The sequence below is a fragment of the Phasianus colchicus genome, chromosome 8, assembly GCF_987193195.1.
Source record: "Phasianus colchicus chromosome 8, bPhaCol1.hap1.1, whole genome shotgun sequence".
Taxonomy (NCBI): Eukaryota; Metazoa; Chordata; class Aves; order Galliformes; family Phasianidae; genus Phasianus; species Phasianus colchicus.
Window position 1 is genome coordinate 22,786,277 of NC_143443.1, and position 20,405 is coordinate 22,806,681.

Consider the following 20,405-nt stretch of genomic DNA (forward strand, 5'->3'; position numbering starts at 1 on the left):
CAGGTGAACTGCAGCTCTGTTATTCAGACAGTTGCATGGTTTAAATACATTACATACATTTCTACAGTGCATTAGAACAATACATTTGGGGTCAGTCAGAGATGTAGCCAGGTCTGGGAGCTGAGGTCTCACTTCTACACCCCTGTACTTTCAGCACCCTCAGGACAGTCACTGCAGAGCCCCCTGTGCAAGTAGGAGACAAGTGAGCTGCCCTCCCCTCACAGCTCCAAGCAGCACAGTCCCAGCCTTCACTTCCCTCCCACCCCCCAGGGCTGGGCAAACAGGACAGTGAGACCCAACCCCAGCTTTCCCCCACACAGGGAAAGTCACAGCTCAAGGCAAGCAGATGCAGGCAGCAGCCCTGGTACCGTTTTATACAAGACAGTTCAGCAGCTTTGGGGGAGAGGGAGCACTCTAACTGCCTCACCCACTCACATCAGGCCAACAAGGTTAGCAGCACTGGGGCAGCCAGGAGCTCACACCAGCCCTCATGTGCTTCCAGTACACCAGTTCTCACATGACTCCCACCAGCAGGAAGAGCTCCTCCCACCATTCCCTGTCCCCAGCAGCCCCCCATCCCCTAAGAAAGGACCCCAGATGCACAAGCAAAGCTGGAGCTGTGCTGGCTGGCCCAATGCTGGCTGCACAGCAGCCAGAAACCTTACTGAGCACAGGGGCAAAAGCCAAGCAAGAGCAGCTGCAGTGACCTGCAGGATGGATGGATCAAAGGAATGGAGGGCCAGAGGCCACTTGTACCTCCAGCCCTCTCTACAGCACCTCCAAGAGCCACCTCCTCCGAACCAGGATAAGCCAGCACCTCTTCCTTTAGTGTCAAACTGTATTCAAGCCTGCCCTAGGGAGCAGGCAAGAGTGGAGTTCTCCTTACATTCCCTCCTCAAGCCCCCAGCCAGAGAACAGCCGTTCATTATGGTCCCCACTGCACCAGCAGGCAGCAGGAACTCCCCCTGAGGAAAGCAGCTTGCACAGGGTTGGGGCAGAAGAGAGAAAGTGAGGAGTATAGCATGCCTTTGGGGAAGCGGAAGGCAGAACAACCACCCTCCAGCCGTTGGGCCAGCAGTGGGGAAGAGGAAGGCTGGCAGCTGGTGCAAAGAGCTGGACGGATCCTGGCCTGGGGAGCCTGGTCAGGTGTGCTCAGAACCGCATGCAGGGCGAGGAAGAGAGGCACAGGCAGGGTCCCAACTGCTTCCCATGCCTCCTGCTGAGCTCTTCCCTCGGCAGGGCTGTATGCACACCATACAGCTCCAAGGGAGCTGGAGAGGGACAGTGCCCAATCCACCTGGCTTCCTCCACTCCAGCTGCAGGCTCCTCCAGCCCCAACCTGCTCACTTTACCCAGAGCATCAAATCCCAGCCACAGGAGCAGCTCAGCTCCTCTTGCAGTGCCAGTCCAAGACAGCCAAGGCCTGCCTGCAGCTCCCACAGCTACCACCAAGTGAAGAAAGGCTTCCGGCTCTGGAAGCTCTGCGTGTAGGACTCGCTGGCAGTGCGCTGGTGGGAACGTGCCGTTTCTACAATCACAGGTGGCATCTGAACCAAGTGCAGGGGGCTCTTCCCATCTTTCAGTGCCTGTGTCAGGTTCAGTATCTGTAAAACACAGAGCAAAGCTTGAGCTGTCCCAGTGGAGGAAGAGAGCCAGCATCCCAGCACCATTTCCTGACAGCCAGACAAGACAAGGCTCTGTCACCTCATTCATTTGCCTTACCTGACCTCTCATGACAGCAATCTGCTTGTGAAACTGTCCCCTGTCAAAGCCAGGGTCCTTCTGCAAGAGAGAGCAAACAATGCATTGGTATCCACTCTGACCCATGCTATTCAAGAGCTGCCTGTTTTCCAAGCAAGCCTCTCTCCTCTTGTCCCATGAGATTCCTGCTTCTCCCCAAACTGTATCTTTAGCTCCTGGTAGAGGAATAGCCCTTCTGTTTCAGTTCAGAAACACCACGAGTAGCCCACCTTTCTATCCACCACAGCTTTGACAAAGAAACCCCAAAACCACCCTGTTTTTCTTCTTCTCAAGCCACCCCTCAGCCCCTCCCTAGTTCACCTTGAAGAGCTCATACAGATCTTCCTCCAGATCTTTGACAAAGTTTGGGTCCGAGATCTTGGGAAGAATTAGGTCTTTGATCTCTTGTGAAAAGGGGATTTTGGCCTGCGGTAACCATGCCCAGTAGAAGGGATCTGCAGGAGGAAGCATGAGACATTAGAGCTACAGAAGGGAAAGATGCCTCATGGCCTTGGGTGCAGCATACACTTCCTACAGCCAATGAGGCAGAGCTATCCATGCAGCTAGAAGGTTTTTCCAGAGAGGGAGCCCTAGCTACTGCCTCTTCCAGCCCTCCAGGAACATGCCCCAGGACAGACAGCACAAAGCTGCACAGCTCTGCAGAGTACCTCAACACAGCATAAGGGACTCACATGCTCTCCAGGAGTCCGGATGCTTCAAAGGAAAGGCCAAACCATTATCTATAGCAGCAAGCTTGATGATGGGCTCTTTCACAACCACCCAGTCACTGTCCTGGAAGGAAGTGGAGCACTAGTCACAAGGGAGCCTTCCCCAACAGAAGCAGTCTGTCTGCCACTCCCAGCAAACAAGATCAGGCTCAGAAATCCAAGACAGCTGGGAAATCCCAGCCTGCCAGCCAGCTTGTAGAAGCAGACAGGCCCATGAAGCCTCTGCCCAGGATCTGCTCACCCGTACGCCTGCGCTGTCCAGGGGACAGTCATATTTGATGAGCCAGTTGTCATTGCCCCGATCTGCAAGGAAAGAAAAAACAGCTATATCAGTGCGATGGCCTGTGCTGGGTAGGATTACTTCTCTGACACAGTAGAAATTCAAGTTGCATAGACCCAACTCTACCCCAGAGCCCTCAAGCTTGCTGCGGGCGTAGGAAGTCATAAATCCCCACATATCTAGGTCTTGAGACTAAAGAGGTCCACGTAGCCCCAGCTCTCAAGAGAAAAGTCAGCCTGCAAGCTTTGGAGTCCAACCCAAACCCATTTCGAGCTGAAACAGACTTGGAAACCCAGCCTGAGATAGGATACTGTGGCACAACCAGAGGATGGATCTCTCAGCATTCCTGGATCCTTGCACCTGGCAAATATTCATCACTGCAACTGCGTGGATCCCAGGCTGGCTCTCTCAGCATTCCTGGATCCTTGCACCTGGCAAATATTCACCACTGCAACTGGGTGGATCCCAGGCTGGCTCCCAGTCTCCCAGGTGAGTAGTGACAGCAGCTACACTCCACCCAGAGACAGTGCCAGCAACCAGGCACTGTTGATAGGAGTTCTGGGTTCCAGGAAGAGAAGCCAAATCTCTGCTTGCTCTTCAGCTGGCAAAATATAAAAGAGCAGGCAGCCAGCCCTACCTGTGTTCCTGATGATGTAGTCCAGCACCACCAGCCGCTCAAACTGCAGCAGCAGCTGCCGGTTGGTGTTCTCAGGAAGTGGCTCAGCCTCAAACCGCCGCAGCCAGTAGTCAGCGTCCTTGTAACCTTCCACAAACAGCTGGAAGGAGCCCACCTGAGGCAAGGAGAGACTGCGTTATGGAGGACCACAGAAGACAGAGGAGCAGTGAAAGGCACATGGGGCCTGGTAGCCCTACCTTGGGAGGCAGGCCAATGCGGTTAAACCGCTGACCCACTTTCGGGACCTTCTCCAGGGCTAGTCTCTTTCCTCGGGACTTCACTCTGTCAATGGCACTGTAGTTAAAGGTCTCACTGGCCAGATACACCACCTGGGGTATAGGAGCACAGAAGTCAGCAAGTGCATCTGTCAGCTGTCACAGTTCTTTGTTTTATCATTAAGGCATAGATTTCCCCCCAGTTCTGCTCTGTAAAAGGATCCCCATGGCATGGGCAGGAGCACATGGAAGCCTCCTCAGGACAAGATCACAGCAACTGCCTCCTCACCTTTGTGCGGGGAACAATGTTGAGTTCCAGTTTCTGGTCCACCAGACTGGCACCTGCCTCTGATAGGTAGCCCTGGTTCAGAACAAGGCAGTCTCTCCCAAAGCAGCACGGGCAGCACAACTTCTGCAGCCACTTGGTCCACTTGGGGTTCAGATGCCCGTATGGCTCCTCATTCTTGGGTTTGAAGACACCAATAATTTTCTGTAAGCAAGAGAAAAGCTGATACTCAGTGCTTGACAGAGCCAGGGCACTCACCCCTGAGCCAGCCTGCGGCTCTGCCATAACAGCACAGTCTCAACCAAGTTCACGCTCCCTCAGCACCCAACTCTGCTGTCTTTCCCTGCTACCTTCTGCCAATGACCACCCCCAGATCCAAGAGATTCCTTCTTGGGTAGAAAAGAGTTTGGGGACAGTTGTTGCCACTCACTGCAAGGTCCAGAGCAAGTGGAGACAAAATGACAAGCTCAGGATTCTCCTCTGCCAAGAGATCTGCAACCTGGAGCTATGGTAGACTCTCTTCTCTCATCCTAGGTTTTCTTCAGGCATCTCCCTCTCTGGTCCCTGCACAGCTCCTGTGAGCAGTGTCCCAAGACCTTCGTACTCACTCACAACTTTCCATGTACCATAGGAGAGTGCTGATGACACTGTCCCTGGTAAATATTCTAGCCTTATCCCACTGACCTTTGGATGGTGGGGGGAGAGCTACTGCTTGTGGCTACCCATTTCCTCCATGCAAGGGAGCAGAAGGAGATAAAGATTCCTATATTGAGTCCAGAATTCATCAAATGGACCTGATTCGAAATGGACCAGAGAAAACGGGGCTTAAACAGCAAGGAAGGCTGAAGGACTTCAGAGGAAACCAAAGCTCTGTGTTGTGAGGCCCAAAGAGAGATGCTAGGGGAGGGAGGTTGTGCCTAAGGACCATATACTAGGATCCACACTGTCTGCTTTGCCAAGCCACACAGCTGAGACAAAGGCCCAGGGCAGGAGTGAGGCCAACTGCCCCTGATCCAACCAGCTCAGAGCTTTGTGCAGCAGGCTTTGGCCTCACAACCCACTCCAGGATGACTCAGCAGCATGCAGACTGACCCTGAGAAGAGCCAGAGCCAGCACCGGCCTGAGTGGGTGGCATTTCCCAAAGCCAAGCTTCTGCCACAGGGTGGGAGCACAACACTTGTCCCAGTACACCAGCAGGGAAAACCCAATACAATCCCACTGTGAATCAGGGGCCAGGAACCAGACCAGGGAGCAAGACTTTGTTGACCAGGAAGAGGAATGTTTGAGGGAATGGAAGCACTTCAGGCATCTTTAGATCACAAAGAAACCCCCTCCTCTGAGCTGGCAAAGGCAAGGTAAACAGGCAGGAAGTAATCCCCTCACCAGCCCCATAAGAAAACACAGAAAGAACATGCCAATGTGTTCTTGGATTTTAGCCTGCTGGAGGCTTACTGGGAGTTCTGGCAGTGAGGAACACACTGTTGTATGGAGCAAGCACAGCAGAGCAATGCCTGGCAGGGCAAGGACAGCCCTGGAGCAGAGATCAGAGCCTGGCAGCACAGCCTGCCCTCTCAGCGCTGTGCCTTGGGAGCAGTGCTGGCAGCAACTTGTTCCAAGAAGTGTGCTATGGAGAAGACAGGTCTGCCTGTTGCCAGGCCAGCATAAAGACACAACCACCGTCCCCAAGGACCAGGGGAAGCACACTGGATTAAGTCCTGCCTGGAACAACTTGAGCTTCCAGTAGTCCACTGGGAAACTAGCACAAGAGTTTCCCCTGGTGTCCTCATTCTGTGCCTCCAACCTGCTCACTGGAGCACTGCACTCCCTCTCCTTAGCAGCAAGGAGGCTTTAGTGATCTTGAGCAGTGAGTCACAGGAACCAGACATGCACCCTATCCACTCATGGCAAAGCAATCCAAGGGACCTGCCAGGTGACATGGCCAGAAGAACATGGGCTTCAACTCCTTGAATGCATCCCTCACCGAGCTCTGGTCTCCTCTCCATACAACCAGGTCACCTCTGGTCTTCAACCCCTGCTAGCAACATCAAGGCTCATATTAGGCAACAGAAGGGAGCAGAAGTGAGAACAAACTGCAACAGAAGGAAGTCTGTACTACCCTGTATCCATGCAGTACAGGCAGTATCTTACAGGACCTGCCTGTAAGAGCTGGCTGTAGCCACGTGCCACCTGAGACAGAAAAACAGGCACAACATGGACAGGACAGCCCAGTCCTGATTCCAAGGAAGGATCCTAGCATGCACTAGGCAGAAGAGCAGCAACTGCCTGAGTAACCAAGCCAGCACCACAAGTCACAAGATGAGCTACCTCGTGCTGCGCTCACATTGGGGCAGTGGCATGGGAACCACACAGCCAAGCAGACCTCGGGGAACCAATTACACCTCGAGGCCCACTCCCTCCAGTCTCACAGGAGAAACACCGGCAGCCCAGCTGTCAACGTTCCCATCCTACAGCAGAAGTCACCACTTTTTGGACACAACAGCCACGGGGGAAGGGGAAGCAGCTTTAACCGGGGAACAGCCCACGCGTTTCAAACGGAGGGATGCCCGACGGGCACAGCCCCGCACCGCCCGGCTCAGCGCCGCGAGCTCCCAGCCCGGGGAGGTGACGACTCACTCCTTGCGGGTCCTTGACGAAGTAGCTGCCGCTGGAGCCCTGCGAGATGCGCTCAGGGTAGATGCCGCGCTCGCTGGCCAGCTCGGCCCGCCGCACCACCTCGGCGAACTCGGGGTCCTCGGGGAAGTCGTTGCGCTCCCGCTGCGCCGCCGCCGCCGCCGCCTGAGCCTGGGCCGCTGCCGCCGCCGCTTGGGCCTGGGCCGCCGCCGCCGCCGCCGCCGCCGCCGGGCCCCGCGCCCCACGCTCCAGCAGCGGCTGCCGCTCGCGGTCGCGGCCACCGGGAGAAGGAGGCGGCGAGGGCTGCGGGGGGGCGACAGGCGGGAGAGTGCGCACGGCACCGCCCGGCAGCCCGTAGTCAGGGCCCTGCGCCCGCTCCGGCGACACCAGCGGGCTCGTCTCGTCCATCGCGCCCGCCGCCCGCCGCTTCCGGTCGCGTCACGTCGCGAAGCGTGCTGACGTCACCGCGCCGCCGCGCCCCATCGGCTGCTCCGCCCCGCCCGCCGGTTGCCGAGGGAACCGCGCCTGCCATCCATCCCACGGCTGTGCTTGGGGCGGGCCTGGAGGCTATCGCGGCCCTCGGGAGGAACCGTGCGAGGCCGGGAGAAGCACGGGGCTTCCTCCGGTCCCTCTACACCGCCGCCATGGGGAGGGCCCGGTGCCCCACACAAAGATGGCTGCTAAGGGAGCGACGGCCTTCATAACGATGGCGGCAGGGCAGGGTGCGGGCTTTGCCCCACACAAAGATGTCGGCAGGCGAGGGCACGGCAGCGGAGCCGGCCAATGAGAAGCCGCGTTGCTAGCAGTTTCCATGGAGACGGCCAACTGCAGGCGGGAATGGACGCTAGCGGTGTAGCACCGCCCGACGGGGCGGGGTGCCGGCTGGGGAGGTGGCCGCGCCGCCGCCGCCCCTCGGCGGGACCCCGGTGGGGAGCGGAGGAGCGGAGCGGGCGGCGAGCGCGGAGCCAGGTGAGCTCGGGGCCGTTCTGCTCGCAACAGCAGCAGCCGGGGGATGCCCGTGCGGCTCCGCGTGGAGCTGGAGCCCGCGAGCCCTCCATCCCCTACAAGGGCGCCGCCGGAGCTGCCCTCTCGCGTTTTCCGGGCCCGCCGCTCCCGGCAGCTCAGGTGGCTCCGCGCCCCACGGTGGGGCAGGCGGCAACCTGAGCCCGGCGGCTGCGGTTTCAGGGACAGGGCCGGGGGCCGGGGTCAGCGCTGCGTCCAGAGCCGTGCCTGAGGCTGCCCGCGCCCGTGGCTCCGTGCTGCTGCCCGCGCCCGGCCGCCTGCCCGAATCTCTGCTTCACAGCTCTTTGCCCAGCGCGCCCGAGGCTGCTGCCATGACCCTCACCAAAGGCTCCTTCACCTACTCCAGCGGGGAGGAGTACCGTGGCGAGTGGAAGGAAGGTGAGATGGGGTGGGGTGGCACAGCGGACTCCAGGCTTGCATGGCCCAGCGGCTGAGCCGTCCCTCTGCCCTGAGCATCCTCACCCGGGGCTGTGCTGGGCAGGCCCTGGCATTGCTCCATCCATCGCTGTCTGCTTTTGCCCTTGCTAGGACGCAGGCACGGTATCGGCCAGCTGACGTTTGCCGATGGCACCGCCTACGTGGGGCACTTTGAGAATGGACTCTTCCATGGTTGTGGCGTGCTCAGCTTTGCCGACGGCTCCAGGTGAGCACAGCACCCTGTGTCCTCAGCGCAGCCCGGATGGTCTGGTGTGAGCACCTGCCATGTGTGCTCTCAGACTTCCTGTCCCTTGATGCCACCTCTGTCTCACGCAGGTATGAGGGAGAGTTTGTGCAGGGCAAATTTAGTGGTGTTGGTGTCTTCACCCGCTATGACAACATGACCTTCGAGGGCGAGTTCAAAGGCGGACGTGTGTATGGCTTTGGTGAGTGCCTGAAGATTCCTCTTGGCTTGGGGCATGCTGACACAGCAGCAGGATGGGCAGTCGGTGCTTTGTGCCCACCAAAGCCCAGCACAGCCCCAACTTAGCAAAGTCCTGCCCACCCCTGCCCCTGCTGTCCTGCCCTTTTGGTGCATCGTGCTCCATCTGTCCGTGCCTGGCCCCAGTGTCTGCTGCTCCTTACCCTGTGACTCCCATCCCTTCCCTCCCCAGGTCTCCTGACATTCCCTGATGGCTCCCATGGGGTTCCCCGCAACGAGGGCTTCTTTGAGAACAACAAGCTGCTGCGGCGGGAGAAGTGCCAGGCAGTGATCCAGAGGGCACAGACTGCCTCCAAGTCTGCTCACAACCTCACAGCGTGATGGCACCCTGGCACCTGCATCCCCCTTCCGCTGTAGTGGGACTCCCCCTGGTATTGGCTGGCTCAGGGCAGGGCCATGGCACTGCCACCCATTTCCTCGCCAGCAGCCCAACCTTGGCTGGACTGGGAGTCCTTCCACTGCATGGGGAAGACCTCCTTGCCAAACTGTGCTGGTGGGGTGAACCCGTGTGCCCTTCACCCAAGTGCCCCTGGGCGGCTCTGTGCTTACTGGGGCCACCGTGGTGCCTTCTCCCTCTGACTGCTGTCCTCCCCCCTCCACCAGGAGCCTCCACTCTAGCCCCAACCCCACCAAAGCAGCCGCCAGTGGGACTGAGGGATGGCATGGCTGGAACCAAGCAGAGGAGTAGGGGTTGGAGCTGGCTCCTGGCCCCATTGCCTAGGGTGCCTATGCCTGCAGGCAGTGGGCAGCTGTCTGGACCATGTGCCTGCGGAGGGGTAGCTCTGGCCTGCTTCTCCAGCCCAGGTCCCCAGGCAGTGTGGGCACCCCAAGGTCTGTGCCCTCAACGCTGGGTCAGTGGCTGTGTCCACTGGGTAGGGTGACATGATTCCCCATGCTTTTGGGATCACAGAAAGAGCAATCAACTGTGCCTCTCATCACTGTGCCAACCCAGCCCATTTTGCTGACTTGGGGACATCTCCGTTAATGGGGACCAGGAGACACTTGGCCTGACCCATTCATGGTGTGTCCAGAAGGAGCTGGGTGAAGGCAGCAGTGATGATGAGAAAGAGCTAGACTCAGACCAAACTGGGGCAAGGGGCTCAGGCAAGGCAGCATGAGGTGCCAGGTCTGGTGCAGGGAGCCTGGGCTGGGCGGGCAGGGAAAAGGGCATGACAAGGGTGCAGAGTGGGTGCAAGCAGCTCCCCATCTGGCTCCACACTTGTATCCCTCATCTCTCCCCATGTGTACCTGCCTTCTCCCCACAGCATGGTTCAGCTTACCAGGGCACGGGGTCCTAGCATCCCTCTCAGCCCAACTGTGCCCTCCCTGAAGGTTTTGCCCACACTGGTCCCGTGCCTTGCTGTGTCCCTGCCTTGTGCTGCTGCCTGTATGGGCCTCAGCGGAGTAAACCATGTTGCCAAATGTCTGAGCTGTGTCCATCTTGCTGGGAAGCAGGGACCTGTGCCCCCAGGGTCAGGCAGAAGGCTCTTGCACGGGTATGAAAGCAGATGCAGAGGGGAGGCAGCAGGTTTATTCATAGTGCTCTGGAGGGTGCCTGGGTCAATGTGGGGCATCTAAACCCCGAAGGATGGTGGGAACCCGCAGTACCTCAGGCAGGCACTCACATGGATGGGGGCCTCCTGCCTGAACCCAGAGTGGGTTTCCCAGGGGTCTGGCATGGCCAGTGCATGCCCAATCTGGGACACACTAAGGTGTTGGGTTTTTCCTCCACACTGTCCAGCAGGAAGGAGTGAGATGAGTGTTTTTCCTCTTGGCCACATACCGTTGTCTCCAACGCATCCTCAGCTCCCAGGGGTCCCCAGTTTCCAGGTGCAGGAAGGAGCAGGGGCAGATGGTGCTGCCTGCACAGCAGGGATGGGTCAGGGGCTCACAACCACCCATTGATGCTGAAGGTGCCTCTCAGCTCCTCTACCTGGGCTGGACTTAGTGGTGCCAGGGGTGCACGGCAGGGGCCACCGTAGTAGCCAAACAAGTCCATGGCCTTCTTCAGCCCTGGGATCCCAAAGCGGCGAGTGACCTGCAGGAGACAGTGCAGCAATGCACTGCATTCACTGGGGCAGGGCTGGGCCCCACAAAAGGAGAATCCCTGATGGACAGCAGGAGCCAACCTGCAGTGTGACAGGGCCCCTGGGAAGGAGCAGCTCTTCCTCCATCACTGCCTATAAATATCCTGCCAGCCTCATGCTCAGTCAGGCAGGTGTCCTACACCAGGGCACGCGCTGTTCCTGGCACAGAAGAGCTAGCATTTCCCACCTGCTGCTTCCAGCCTGGGCTCAGTTCCTGCAACTGTTCCGTCTCCCCAGCCCACCTGTGCTTCCCAATAGCACCCAAGGTCCTGCCCACTCACCACTGCATTGGGCTCAATGAGTCGCTGCTGCAGCTCACGGGCTTCCTGCCAGCGGCCCTGGCGGCACAGGTGCTCCAGCTGGCACAGAGGAGCCCCCAGGACATTGGCGAGGGCACAGATCCCCCCAGAGGCACCTGGGGACATGCAGGTATGTTGGCAGCAAGCTCAGCATGCAGCACCCAGCCGTTGCCCCTTGCCTCCCTACAATGCCCTCATGCCACCACCATGTGTCCCTGGTAAAGCAGCAGCACATACCCACGGCATAGCTCGCCAGCAGGAAGCCAGCTGATCCTGACAGCACCTGGAAATCCTCCTGCTGTGTCTTGTGGACAATCAGCCCTATGCGAGTGATCTGTGGAGAGACACATACCATGGGGTGAGCATTACCCTGTCCCCACCCAGGGTCCCCAACCCAGGGGTCCTGTGGAACCTCTGGGGTTCAGGGAAGGGCTGTGACACTGTGAGTGGGGCCATCCCTGGATTTCCCCTCCCAGGAAAACCCTGCCTCACTCACATCCCCACCACTGTCTTTGATGCCAATGATGTTGGGGTGCTGAGCCAGGATGAGCACAGCCTCCAGTGGCAGCTCCAGACCGGTGTTGGCAGGCACACTGTAGAGCACCACGGGGACTGGGGATGCTTCGGCCACCTGTGGGCAGCAGGGCCAAGCTGAGGGCAGGGTGGGGATGCGTGGGATGTGTCCTCCATCCTGCTGCCCCAGCTGGGGCTGCCTGTGGGCACTGGGCGCAGCTCACCTCAGTGTAGTGCCGCACCAGCGCAGCGCTGCTCATGGCTCCCCGGTAGTAGCAGGGGGTCACGACCAGTGCAGCATCAGCCCCTGACTCTGCCATGCTGCCCGTCAGCTCGATGGTGGCCCGAGTGGCTGCAGAGGTGGCAGTGAAGTGAGCGACACCTCATGGGGACACGGCCCCTTTGTTCCCCAAGTTCACACTCACATTCGCAACCTGAGCCTGCCAACAGCAGGCGGTCCCTGGGCAAAGCACGGCGTACACGGCTCACCAGCTCCAGGCGCTCACGGGGTGCCAGCAGGGGGAACTCCCCGCTGGAGCCCAGCACCACCAGCCCTGAAATGCAAGCATGGGGAGGGCATCCCTGTTGTCAGCAGCTTCTTCCTGCAGCCTGTCTCCTCCCACCGTACATCTTGGGCAGTCAGAGACATACATCCTATGCTGAGGCATTCACAGTGCGGGTGCAATCATGAGTATAGGGACAAAGAGTAGGTGCACCAGCTTGCAGCTCTGCATGGATGCTCAGAGGGCAGGAGCACCTCTCCTGTGGAGACAGGCTGCCCAGAGGAGGTATGGGTTCCCCATCCCTGGAGGCGTTCAAGGCCAGGCTTGAACTTACCTCGGAAGGGGATGCTGGCATAGTGACGCAGGTTCCCCTCCAGCTGACCATAGTCCACCTCCTGAGTGGGTGAGAAGGGGGTGGTGAGGGGTGGGAAGATGCCCCCGAGGTCGAGCTTGGGCTGTGGACCCAGAGGAGTGCTGAGCCCCCGGCGCAGGGCTGCCAGGGCTGGCCGGAGTGGTGAGGCGAGGCGAGAGCTGAACGCCATGCTGCCTGTGTCCTGCAGTCAGCCTGTGCCTCCTGCCTTGCCAAGAGGGGTTAATGTTTGACAGGGCACATGAGAGAGCTGCGGCCCCACTGGGCGGGAGACATGGGGGTGGTGACGGGTGAGTGCTCTTCTCCTCTGGGATCCTGAAGGAATTCAGCACTCCTCTGGATGTGTCCCCCCTGCATCATCTGTGTGTTCCCTTTGTTTTCACATTCAGAGCTGGTATGCAGCACTAGTAGGGCTAAGGAGGGGAATGGGCACTGCAGGGAGCCCCAGGGCTATAAGCAGGGTTCATGTGCTCTAGGTGTTGTTGTAGGGTCTCCTGTAAACAGGTGAGTGGGCAGTGAGCACTGGACATGGTGCTCAGCAGAAGTGACACATCCTTCAGGGTGGCTGCTGTGTCCTCTCCAGGTGACTCAAGCAATGAAAGAGAGAGAAGCCACCACCCAGCCTGGCTGCCTGGGAAGGGAATAGCTGCTGCTTCCCAGCTGACCCCAGTGCCAGCACAGAGCAGCTCAGGGACACCCCCCATTGGAGTTATTCTCCACAGGTGTGCCCAGGTGGGATTGCGAAGCATTGCACACAGTGCTGGGGTGTCTCACAACAAAGAGCCCTGCCACTAAACCACTCATGGTAGCCCCATGGTGTCACCACACCACTGTGTTAGGAGGCAGAACTCAATGATGCAGCTCCTGCCCCTACCACCTCCCCTGGCACGATCCCAATGCACCCCACTGGAGCCAAACTCTCCTCTTTGCTGGTTTTATTGACACGGATGAGTCTCAGCAGGATCTCGTTCCTTGGAGCCAAGCCCAGTGCTGGTCCCTGCCTGATGCCATCACGCTGGGACCTCAGTCTCCTCTTGTGGCCGTTCCTTGGTCTCCAGTGCCTGGCGTGTGTCTACCTGCCACTGCTGCACCAGGTCTGTCGGAGTCTTACCAGCCTGTGAAAGGGGGCAGAGGTTTGAGACCAGGGTAGCAGACAACAGCATAAGCACATCTCACACCACTCACCAAGTTCCTGGCCATCATGTCAGCCCCATGCAGAATCAGCATTTTAATGATCTTGTAGCGGCTGAGCCGTGTGGCATCGTGCAGTGCTGTGTCACCTTCCTGCAAGAGATGCAGCCTGGCTCTGTGCACCGCATCCCCAAGAGGACATGGGAACAGTGAGCACCTGGATGTTGCACTCACCCTGTCTGGGGAGTTGATATCCACCCCACAGTGGATGAGGTGCTCCACAATATCGAGGTGTCCAGTGCGGGTGGCCACGTGGAGGGGGGTGCTGAGCAGCTGGGTGGGAGAAGCAGACACCAGAATGGATCAGCGCCCCTTCCCCACTAACACAGCAAATGGACAGCCCTGTTTCCATGTGGCCTGCCTGTGCTCCTGATGTTTCCCCATCCCCAGGCTCACCTTGTCCTTCAGGTTGAGGTCTGCCCCCCGGTCCTGCAGCAGCTTCACGGCGTCCAGGTTCCCCCCCCGGCAGGCCCAGTGCACAGCAGTGCTGTCCAGCTGGGCACACAGAGCTGTGTCTCAGCAGGGTCACCACCCAGCCAATCCCCAGGCTGAGCTGGCAGAGCTCGACTCATGGTTGCTACTGGGCTGGGAACAGCCCAGCTCTGCTTAGGGGCCCCCCGCTCTTATATTGTGCCCAGTGGCTCAGGTCCCTGAGAAGGGACTCCGCCTCACCCGGTCCCTGAAGTCGACAGTGGCCCCACTGTCCAGCAGCTTCTGCAGGATGTCCATGTGTCCCTCCAGCGAGGAGCGGTGAAGGGCCGTACGGTGGAACTGGAGGGGCCAAGGTATGGTGTTGGCAGCTGGCTCTGATGCCCTGGCCCAGAGCAGCCTCATCCCAGGGGCACCGCACTACCTCATCACACGTGTCTGGGGGGCCACCATCCGCCAGAAACTTCTCAATGACACGGATCTTGCCCTGCACGGCCGCTCGCAGGAAGTCCTCTGGCTCCACGGGACCCTCCTGGGGCAGGACAAGGCAGGGCTGGGGCACGGGGACAGCGGGGGCCCCGTGCCCTGCTTCTCCAGGAGGGATCCCCAGCTGCTGCAGCCCCCTTCCCAAACCCTACACATACAATCTCCTGGGGCTCTGGTGGTGGGGTGGGCTCTGGGGTGGCTGCCCGCTCCTCACGGCGCTTGCGGCGCTGCTTGCGAAGCTCAATGAGCCGCTGAATGCTCCCCACGTCAATGATCTCCCGCCGCAGGTCCACCGAGCTTCTCCGCACCCGCTCCTGGCCCTGTGGGGACATGCAGCACCCTGTCGGTCCCCAGTTGGGAGCCCTCCTCCATCCCACTCCCCTGTACAGCACTCACCTTGATGGCCTCGATGCCGCGGTTCCGGAGGCCTTGGCGTTTCTCCTCCTCCAGCTCTGGCGTGCTCATCCGCTCCACGGCCAGCGGCTCCCGTGGGCCATCACCTTTCAGCCTCTGGAGACAGAGGGAGGCTGCAGAGCTCTAGGTGGGCACCAAGCAGCACCGCTCATGTCTTCGGGATGCCTGGCAGCCCCTGGGCTCTCACTTGCCCACCTGCTCTGCTCAGTAGCCAGCTGTCAGGGTGCCTCCAGCTGGGAATTCAATGCCTGCAGTAGCCCTCAGCCTTCTCGCTGCCAGTACGGCAGGACCCCCAAGGATGGTCAAGAACCCACCTTCTCTTCCTCTTCCTCCTCCGCCAGCTTCTGATCAATGAGCTCCTTTGCTTTTTCCACATCCAGCTCCGTGATCTGTTCCACCTCCAGCTCCTTGCCTTTTTCCCCGTCCAGTTCCATGTCCGCCTGGTGTTCAGCCCCACTGGGGTGCCCTCGCAAGATACAGCCTCTCCTCCTCACTGCAGGTAGAGTTCCTGGCCCCAGCAGCTCCGCTGGCGGTGGGGCTTTATGCCTCCAGCCGCTCCGTCCCACTGCCCAAGAGCACCAACAGCTGTGCCTGCTCCACATGACTGGGGCAGCTTTGCCATGAGCTCACCCTGCTGCTTTCTGGTGCCCCTGGCTCACGTCCTGCATGCTCTTAAAGCAACCCATGCCCACCTCCCCACCTAGCTGCCTGGGACCCCCGTACTGGGCACAGGGACTTGGGGCATGTAGGGCTTGTAGAGCTGGTCCAGAGGCTGGATGGAGCGGTGCCAGGATATGTGGTAGCCCTGTAGTTCCTGAGTCCATGCCACCCACCCTGGGCAGTCAGGATGCTCGCGGTGGCTCCATGCTGCTTTGGAGGATGACCTCAGGTCCGGAGCATCCAGAACAGCCCCATGGCCACCTGGTCTCCTTACCGCATGCACACAGGCAGCAGGGCCGGCAGACAGAGACTGCAGCTGTTCCCAGTGCCAGGAATATTGCTCAGGCACTCCAAGCTTTGCTTTCCCTATTTGTAAGATGAGGGCAGTGCACCTCGTGCTGGGACAGTTAATGCGCTGGGCACCAGCCCCTGGGATCAAACAGAGGAGGGACAGATGAGGACACATCACACTCCTGGGCACGTGTAGGACCCAGGGCCACGCTCGGGTGCTGTACCCCATGTGTGCCACAGAGATGGGAGGGAGAGGGGTGTGCAGGGGTGACACACTGTCTGTAAAAGGCTGGCTGTAAAAGGGGAACAGAGCTCAGACCACTGGCATCCCCCATGCCCAGCTGTCCCTGCCAGGTGATGCTGGAACAGATGTCAGATGGACACATGGGCCAGGGGACAGCCCCTAGCAAGTCCCAGCAGGGAGGAAGGATGAAAAGGCTTTATTGATAAATACACAGACTATGTACAGAGGGGAGACATCTCCGCCCAGTACTGCAGCCCCTGGGCCGGAGGCAGCAGGAGCCCGGCTGGCGGGTCACAGCCTCTCCCCAAGGGGCAGCCCCACAGCAGAGCCCCCCAGCACACATTTGGTCTCGCACCTTCCACAGCAAACGTGCCCATGTCTCCAGCCCACAGCCCTGGGGAGGGGACCCGATGACCCCAATAGGGCTGGGACACGGCACGGGACATCCCCAAGGTGCCGCCGGGCCTCGCTGCGGGAAGGGGACTCCCCACTCCCCACCGGAGCTCAGTTCCTGGGTGGCAGTGGCTGGTTGACGATGACTTGCACCACAAAATCCTTCTGGATCTTGGTCTCCTGCAGCCGTGTGCGGTCGGTGAGCAGCTTGCCAGAGAAGAACCATCGCTGCCAGGCCAGGTCGATGCCCTCCTGCACCTGCAGCTGCTTCTTCAGCTGCCCGATGGTGTCGGCCATGCTGGCGCTGAGCCGCAGGTCCTTGCCAGTGGACAGGCGCACCTTGAGGGCGAACTCACGCCGGGCACTGGGGAGCGGCTCGGCCGGCTCAGCCGCCTCCTCCTCGCCCCGCTCCAGGATCAGGTTGACGGGCGGTGCCAGGCAGTACACAGGCAGCTGGTAGCGGTTGCCCAGCTCATCGTAGCACTCTGTCAGCGACCCTGTGGACAGCGGGGTGAGCGATGGAGTCTTGCAAGGCACCCCCAAATGGAGATCCCCACTCCAGCATCCCCCCCGCCACCACCCCTCACCATGGGGCAGGGTGATGCTGGCTCCATCCAGGATGGCCTGGGCCAGGCTGTGGTCGTTGGCCTCCACGGCGTAGGCTGCAGCCTTCAGGGCATCCCAGATCTCCTTGCGGCCCTCAAAGGCAGGTGCTGTGTCCCAGAACTCGTCCCGCTTGCTGCGCAGCTGCCCGTCCGTCATGGGGTAGTCACTCTTCCACTTGGGACGCTCCTTCTTCAGGGGCTCATTGCGGCCTGGGGAGGCAGAGGGAGGCTCAAAAGGGGGTCTCCCATTGCCCAGTACAGCAAAGGGATCCACGGGCTATCGGGGTTTCCCCATACCATGCACAGCGGTGTCCAAGGGACAGCTCCCAAAACAGCCATGGGAAATGCAGTAGCATCCCAGTGGGGTGCAGGGGGTTCCCTCCTGTCCTATGGAAACGGGAAGCCAGGGACAGCCTGGGGTGGCTGCAGGGCCCAGGGCCTTTGAGGCAGAGCAGTATTTATAGCTTGGAGAATTAGCCAGGAAATAAGCTGGTGTGGCAGAGAGGGAAAGGGATTACAGGGGCTGAGCTACAGCCCCAGCAAGGAGGGGGGCATGACTTCTCCTTCCTTTGCCCAGCCCGGGGCAGTGCTGTGGGAGGTGACAGCACTGTGCCACTCTGAGCCCTGCCGAACCTGCAGCAGCCCCACAGCACTGTGAGCAGCCTCCTGCATGGCAACTGCAGCTGGATAACATGCCACACGGCAGAGAAAGCTTGTCTCTAGGCTGGCAGCACCATGCTGGCAGGGGACACCTGTGCAACCAAGCTGTGAAACACCCACAGCAGGCCCCAGCCCCGTGGGAATGGCCCCGTGCCACCAGCCTCACAGCAGGCCGGAAGCGTGGGGTAGGAAGGAGCTGTTGCCACTCCCAGCTGGGCTGGGGACAGAGTGTCAACATCTCCTTCCTGTCATTGCTTTCTGTAGGGCAGCCAGCCCACACCATGCCTACAGGGGCACAGAATGAGTGGAGTCTGACAGGGCAGGAAGGATACTGAGTGCTACCAGGACCTGCTGGGCAGGGGGATGCCACCTGCCTGCATGTGCAACCACCACTGGAGACAGCGACCACTGCTGGGGACAGTCACTGCTGCCAGCTCCAGGCTGTCACATCCTCCAGAAGACTTTTCCTGGGGCTGGATGTGACACGTGGCCCAGGGCACAGAATGCAGCCACCCTGAGAGTTGGGAACTGAGCACCCAAGCAAAGTCGGGCAGGCAGCATCCTGACTGCACCACATCCTCATGCAGTGAGGGCAGCTGGCTGCAGCCAGCACTGCCAATTCAGCAGTCACGGTGCTGGGCAGGAGGGATTTGCAGTGTGGCAGAGCAGAGCAAGGTCAGAGACAGCACCTGCCCTGGGCACAGTGGACACCACCAGCCTGAAGGACGTGGTGAGGATCGCAGAGGAAGGAGCCACCAGCATACAGCTGCAGCAAGTGGGCCACCACATCATCTTTGGGCCACCACGAGCTGCAGAGGGACAGTGGATGGGGGAATGTCCCTGTCTCAGTGAGAGCAGGACACTCCAGCACATTCTCTCTGTAGTATCAGCCAGACAAGGGCACATAGGGATTAGTAGGTGCTGGAGGTCTCCTGTCCCACAGCTTCATCCTGCTGCTGTCACCTTCATTGCCCGAGAGGTGGCTGCGCCCGTGGCCCCATGCGGCAGCCGGGAGCAGGCACGGGATAGCACAGCAGATAGCACTGCCAGGAAAGGAGGTCCCTCGGAGTTAGGGATGGACTCAGCCAGACAGCACGGCTCCCAGACATCACCATGCCCCAATTCCACTTCCAGGAAAGGGAAGAGGGCTGGTGCTCAGCAAGGAAGAGGGATCCAGGGGCTGCAGACAGGCACCCAAGCTGGCAGTGTGGCAGGGAGCCCACTCTGTAGGAGCAGGGACAGGCTGTGGCCCCACTGCCACTGACAGCCCTGCCCAGGTAGGCAGAAACTAAGCCTCTTCTATTTATTGCTGCCACCCAGCCTGGACCCAGACTCTAATCACCTTGTGTTGCTCTATTCCTGGCCCGTTGTGCAACTCCACGCCCTTAGGGGACATGGGGGGTTAGGAGGTGCCCAGCTGTGCTCTCGCTCAAGCCAATGGGACCTGCAGGCAGCCTGCCCAACATGGCTTACCTGCTCCTGCACAGCTCAGCTTGTAGCAGGGCTGCTCCCAGATAGACAACTTCCAGTACTCTGGACCCCACAGAGTCACCCCCTGCGTGTCCCTGAACATTACCTAGGAGCTGTAGCAGCTCAGAGTCCCCAGCCTCAGGTCGCACTCCAGGGAAAGGAGTGCCGGAGGGGACACGGGGACAGCGAGTAGCACCCGGGTCCGAGCCCTCCTCCAAGTACCCAGGAGCATCCTGCAGCACTGCCTGCTCCGTGCCAGCCGGTGCCCACGGACTTCCTCATCAGCGATGGACACCGTCCTGCGGGAAAACCTCTCCCGCGAGAGACCCAGGCTGTGGGGTCCCCGCGCACGGTGCTTCCTGCTCCTCCCCGTGTGGGTGCAGCGGGCAGGGTGTGACTCACCGTGCCGCCCGCCCGGCGCTTGGCGGGGCCCACTGGGGAACGCTGGGGCGCAACGGGGCGAATTGCGACAGCGGCAGCGCTGCCCCCGCCTCGACCGGTCCAAGCGCGCGGTGGTGGGGAGGCATCAGGGACACCATGGGGACACGCTGGGGACGCGAAGGGCTGGCGAAGCACGACGAGCGAATCCCGGCACAGGCACCCGTGGCACCCCGGTATCAGCGCCAGGGATGCGCACAACTCGCCCCAGGAGCCCGGCACGGCGCAGCCCCGACGGGGCGCACGGAGAAGGAGCGGAGAAATCCCCGGCAAAAACGGAGAGGCGGAGCGCCCCGGGGCTGACTCCGGGAATCGGGCGGCAGCGGAACACGGCGGCGGCTGAGCGCCGCTGAAGAGAGAACACCTCCCGGTGCTGGGCGGACAGCTCCCTCCCCAGGGCACGCCGCCACCGGACACCCCGCGACCCTCGGTGCCGCTCACCTGCTCTCTTGCGGGGACTCCCGGCGGAGGGCCGCTCCCGACGCTGCCGCCCCACGCAGCCGCCCATGGCGGGGGCTCACCGACGGCGACGGCGGCGCGGGCGGCTCGGCATGGGGCCGGCCCGGCTCCACGCCGCGCTCGACCGCGGGGCCCGGCGTCTTGCGACCGCACCGCACCGCACCGCCCGACTCCGAACGCCCGAGCCGCCCCACCGCCAAAGCCAGCCCTCGCCGCGCCGCGCCGCGCCCCGCCTCCCCAGGTGCGCATGTGACCGCCCCGTCGCGTCCACCGCTCCCCGCCGTCGCTCCGTGGGGAGCGCCGCCCACGTGCGCGCGTCCGCTCCTCCCGGCACTTTTGACCCTCACGCGCCGCCGTACCCCGGCGCTGGCCCCGCCCCCCGGGGTGCCGCCCCT

At 60.6% G+C, this 20,405-nt stretch overlaps 5 protein-coding genes across 10 annotated transcripts; 1 reads left to right on the forward strand and 4 right to left on the reverse strand.

The window, feature by feature from the left end:
- Window positions 1-4: 4 nt before the first annotated feature.
- On the reverse strand, window positions 5-7,201 carry PI4K2A (phosphatidylinositol 4-kinase type 2 alpha). Its single transcript, XM_031597637.2, has 9 exons — window positions 6,560-7,201; window positions 3,929-4,129; window positions 3,622-3,753; window positions 3,386-3,539; window positions 2,710-2,771; window positions 2,433-2,532; window positions 2,062-2,195; window positions 1,723-1,782; window positions 5-1,604 (listed from the first exon to the last, which is right to left on the reverse strand). Exons 1-9 carry the CDS (start codon window positions 6,962-6,964, stop codon window positions 1,443-1,445), a joined length of 1,410 nt encoding a protein of 469 aa, XP_031453497.2. The 5' UTR covers window positions 6,965-7,201; the 3' UTR covers window positions 5-1,442.
- Window positions 7,202-7,248: 47 nt separating this feature from the next.
- On the forward strand, window positions 7,249-9,924 carry MORN4 (MORN repeat containing 4). Its single transcript, XM_031597672.2, has 5 exons — window positions 7,249-7,525; window positions 7,860-7,957; window positions 8,108-8,222; window positions 8,333-8,442; window positions 8,671-9,924. The coding sequence occupies exons 2-5, from the start codon at window positions 7,891-7,893 to the stop codon at window positions 8,817-8,819; spliced, it is 441 nt and encodes a 146-aa protein (XP_031453532.1). The 5' UTR covers window positions 7,249-7,525; window positions 7,860-7,890; the 3' UTR covers window positions 8,820-9,924.
- Window positions 9,925-9,954: 30 nt separating this feature from the next.
- Window positions 9,955-12,602, reverse strand: HOGA1 (4-hydroxy-2-oxoglutarate aldolase 1). Of its 2 annotated transcripts, XM_031597679.2 has the most exons (7): window positions 12,235-12,601; window positions 11,823-11,951; window positions 11,622-11,749; window positions 11,381-11,515; window positions 11,122-11,218; window positions 10,867-11,000; window positions 9,955-10,536 (listed from the first exon to the last, which is right to left on the reverse strand). In XM_031597679.2, the coding sequence occupies exons 1-7, from the start codon at window positions 12,440-12,442 to the stop codon at window positions 10,387-10,389; spliced, it is 981 nt and encodes a 326-aa protein (XP_031453539.2). In that variant the 5' UTR covers window positions 12,443-12,601; the 3' UTR covers window positions 9,955-10,386. The 2 variants fall into 2 exon arrangements, with proteins under 2 accessions (XP_031453539.2, XP_090001489.1); XM_090145363.1 differs by lacking the exon at window positions 10,867-11,000 and having other exon boundaries at window positions 12,235-12,602.
- Window positions 12,603-12,627: 25 nt separating this feature from the next.
- ANKRD2 (ankyrin repeat domain 2) lies at window positions 12,628-16,001 on the reverse strand. 5 transcript variants are annotated; one of them, XM_031597678.2, is made up of 9 exons: window positions 15,105-15,256; window positions 14,773-14,886; window positions 14,535-14,696; window positions 14,315-14,422; window positions 14,134-14,232; window positions 13,858-13,956; window positions 13,636-13,734; window positions 13,456-13,554; window positions 12,628-13,385 (listed from the first exon to the last, which is right to left on the reverse strand). In XM_031597678.2, the coding sequence occupies exons 1-9, from the start codon at window positions 15,222-15,224 to the stop codon at window positions 13,281-13,283; spliced, it is 1,005 nt and encodes a 334-aa protein (XP_031453538.2). In that variant the 5' UTR covers window positions 15,225-15,256; the 3' UTR covers window positions 12,628-13,280. The 5 variants fall into 5 exon arrangements, 4 of the variants coding, with proteins under 4 accessions (XP_031453538.2, XP_090001478.1, XP_090001479.1 ...); XM_090145352.1 differs by having other exon boundaries at window positions 13,456-13,734; window positions 15,105-16,001; XR_016468822.1 differs by having other exon boundaries at window positions 13,346-13,385; window positions 14,134-14,422; window positions 15,105-16,001.
- Window positions 16,002-16,178: 177 nt separating this feature from the next.
- UBTD1 (ubiquitin domain containing 1) lies at window positions 16,179-20,339 on the reverse strand. The gene is made up of 3 exons (XM_031597657.2): window positions 19,993-20,339; window positions 16,966-17,193; window positions 16,179-16,875 (listed from the first exon to the last, which is right to left on the reverse strand). The coding sequence occupies exons 1-3, from the start codon at window positions 20,057-20,059 to the stop codon at window positions 16,490-16,492; spliced, it is 681 nt and encodes a 226-aa protein (XP_031453517.2). The 5' UTR covers window positions 20,060-20,339; the 3' UTR covers window positions 16,179-16,489.
- Between the last annotated feature and the right edge of the window lie 66 nt (window positions 20,340-20,405).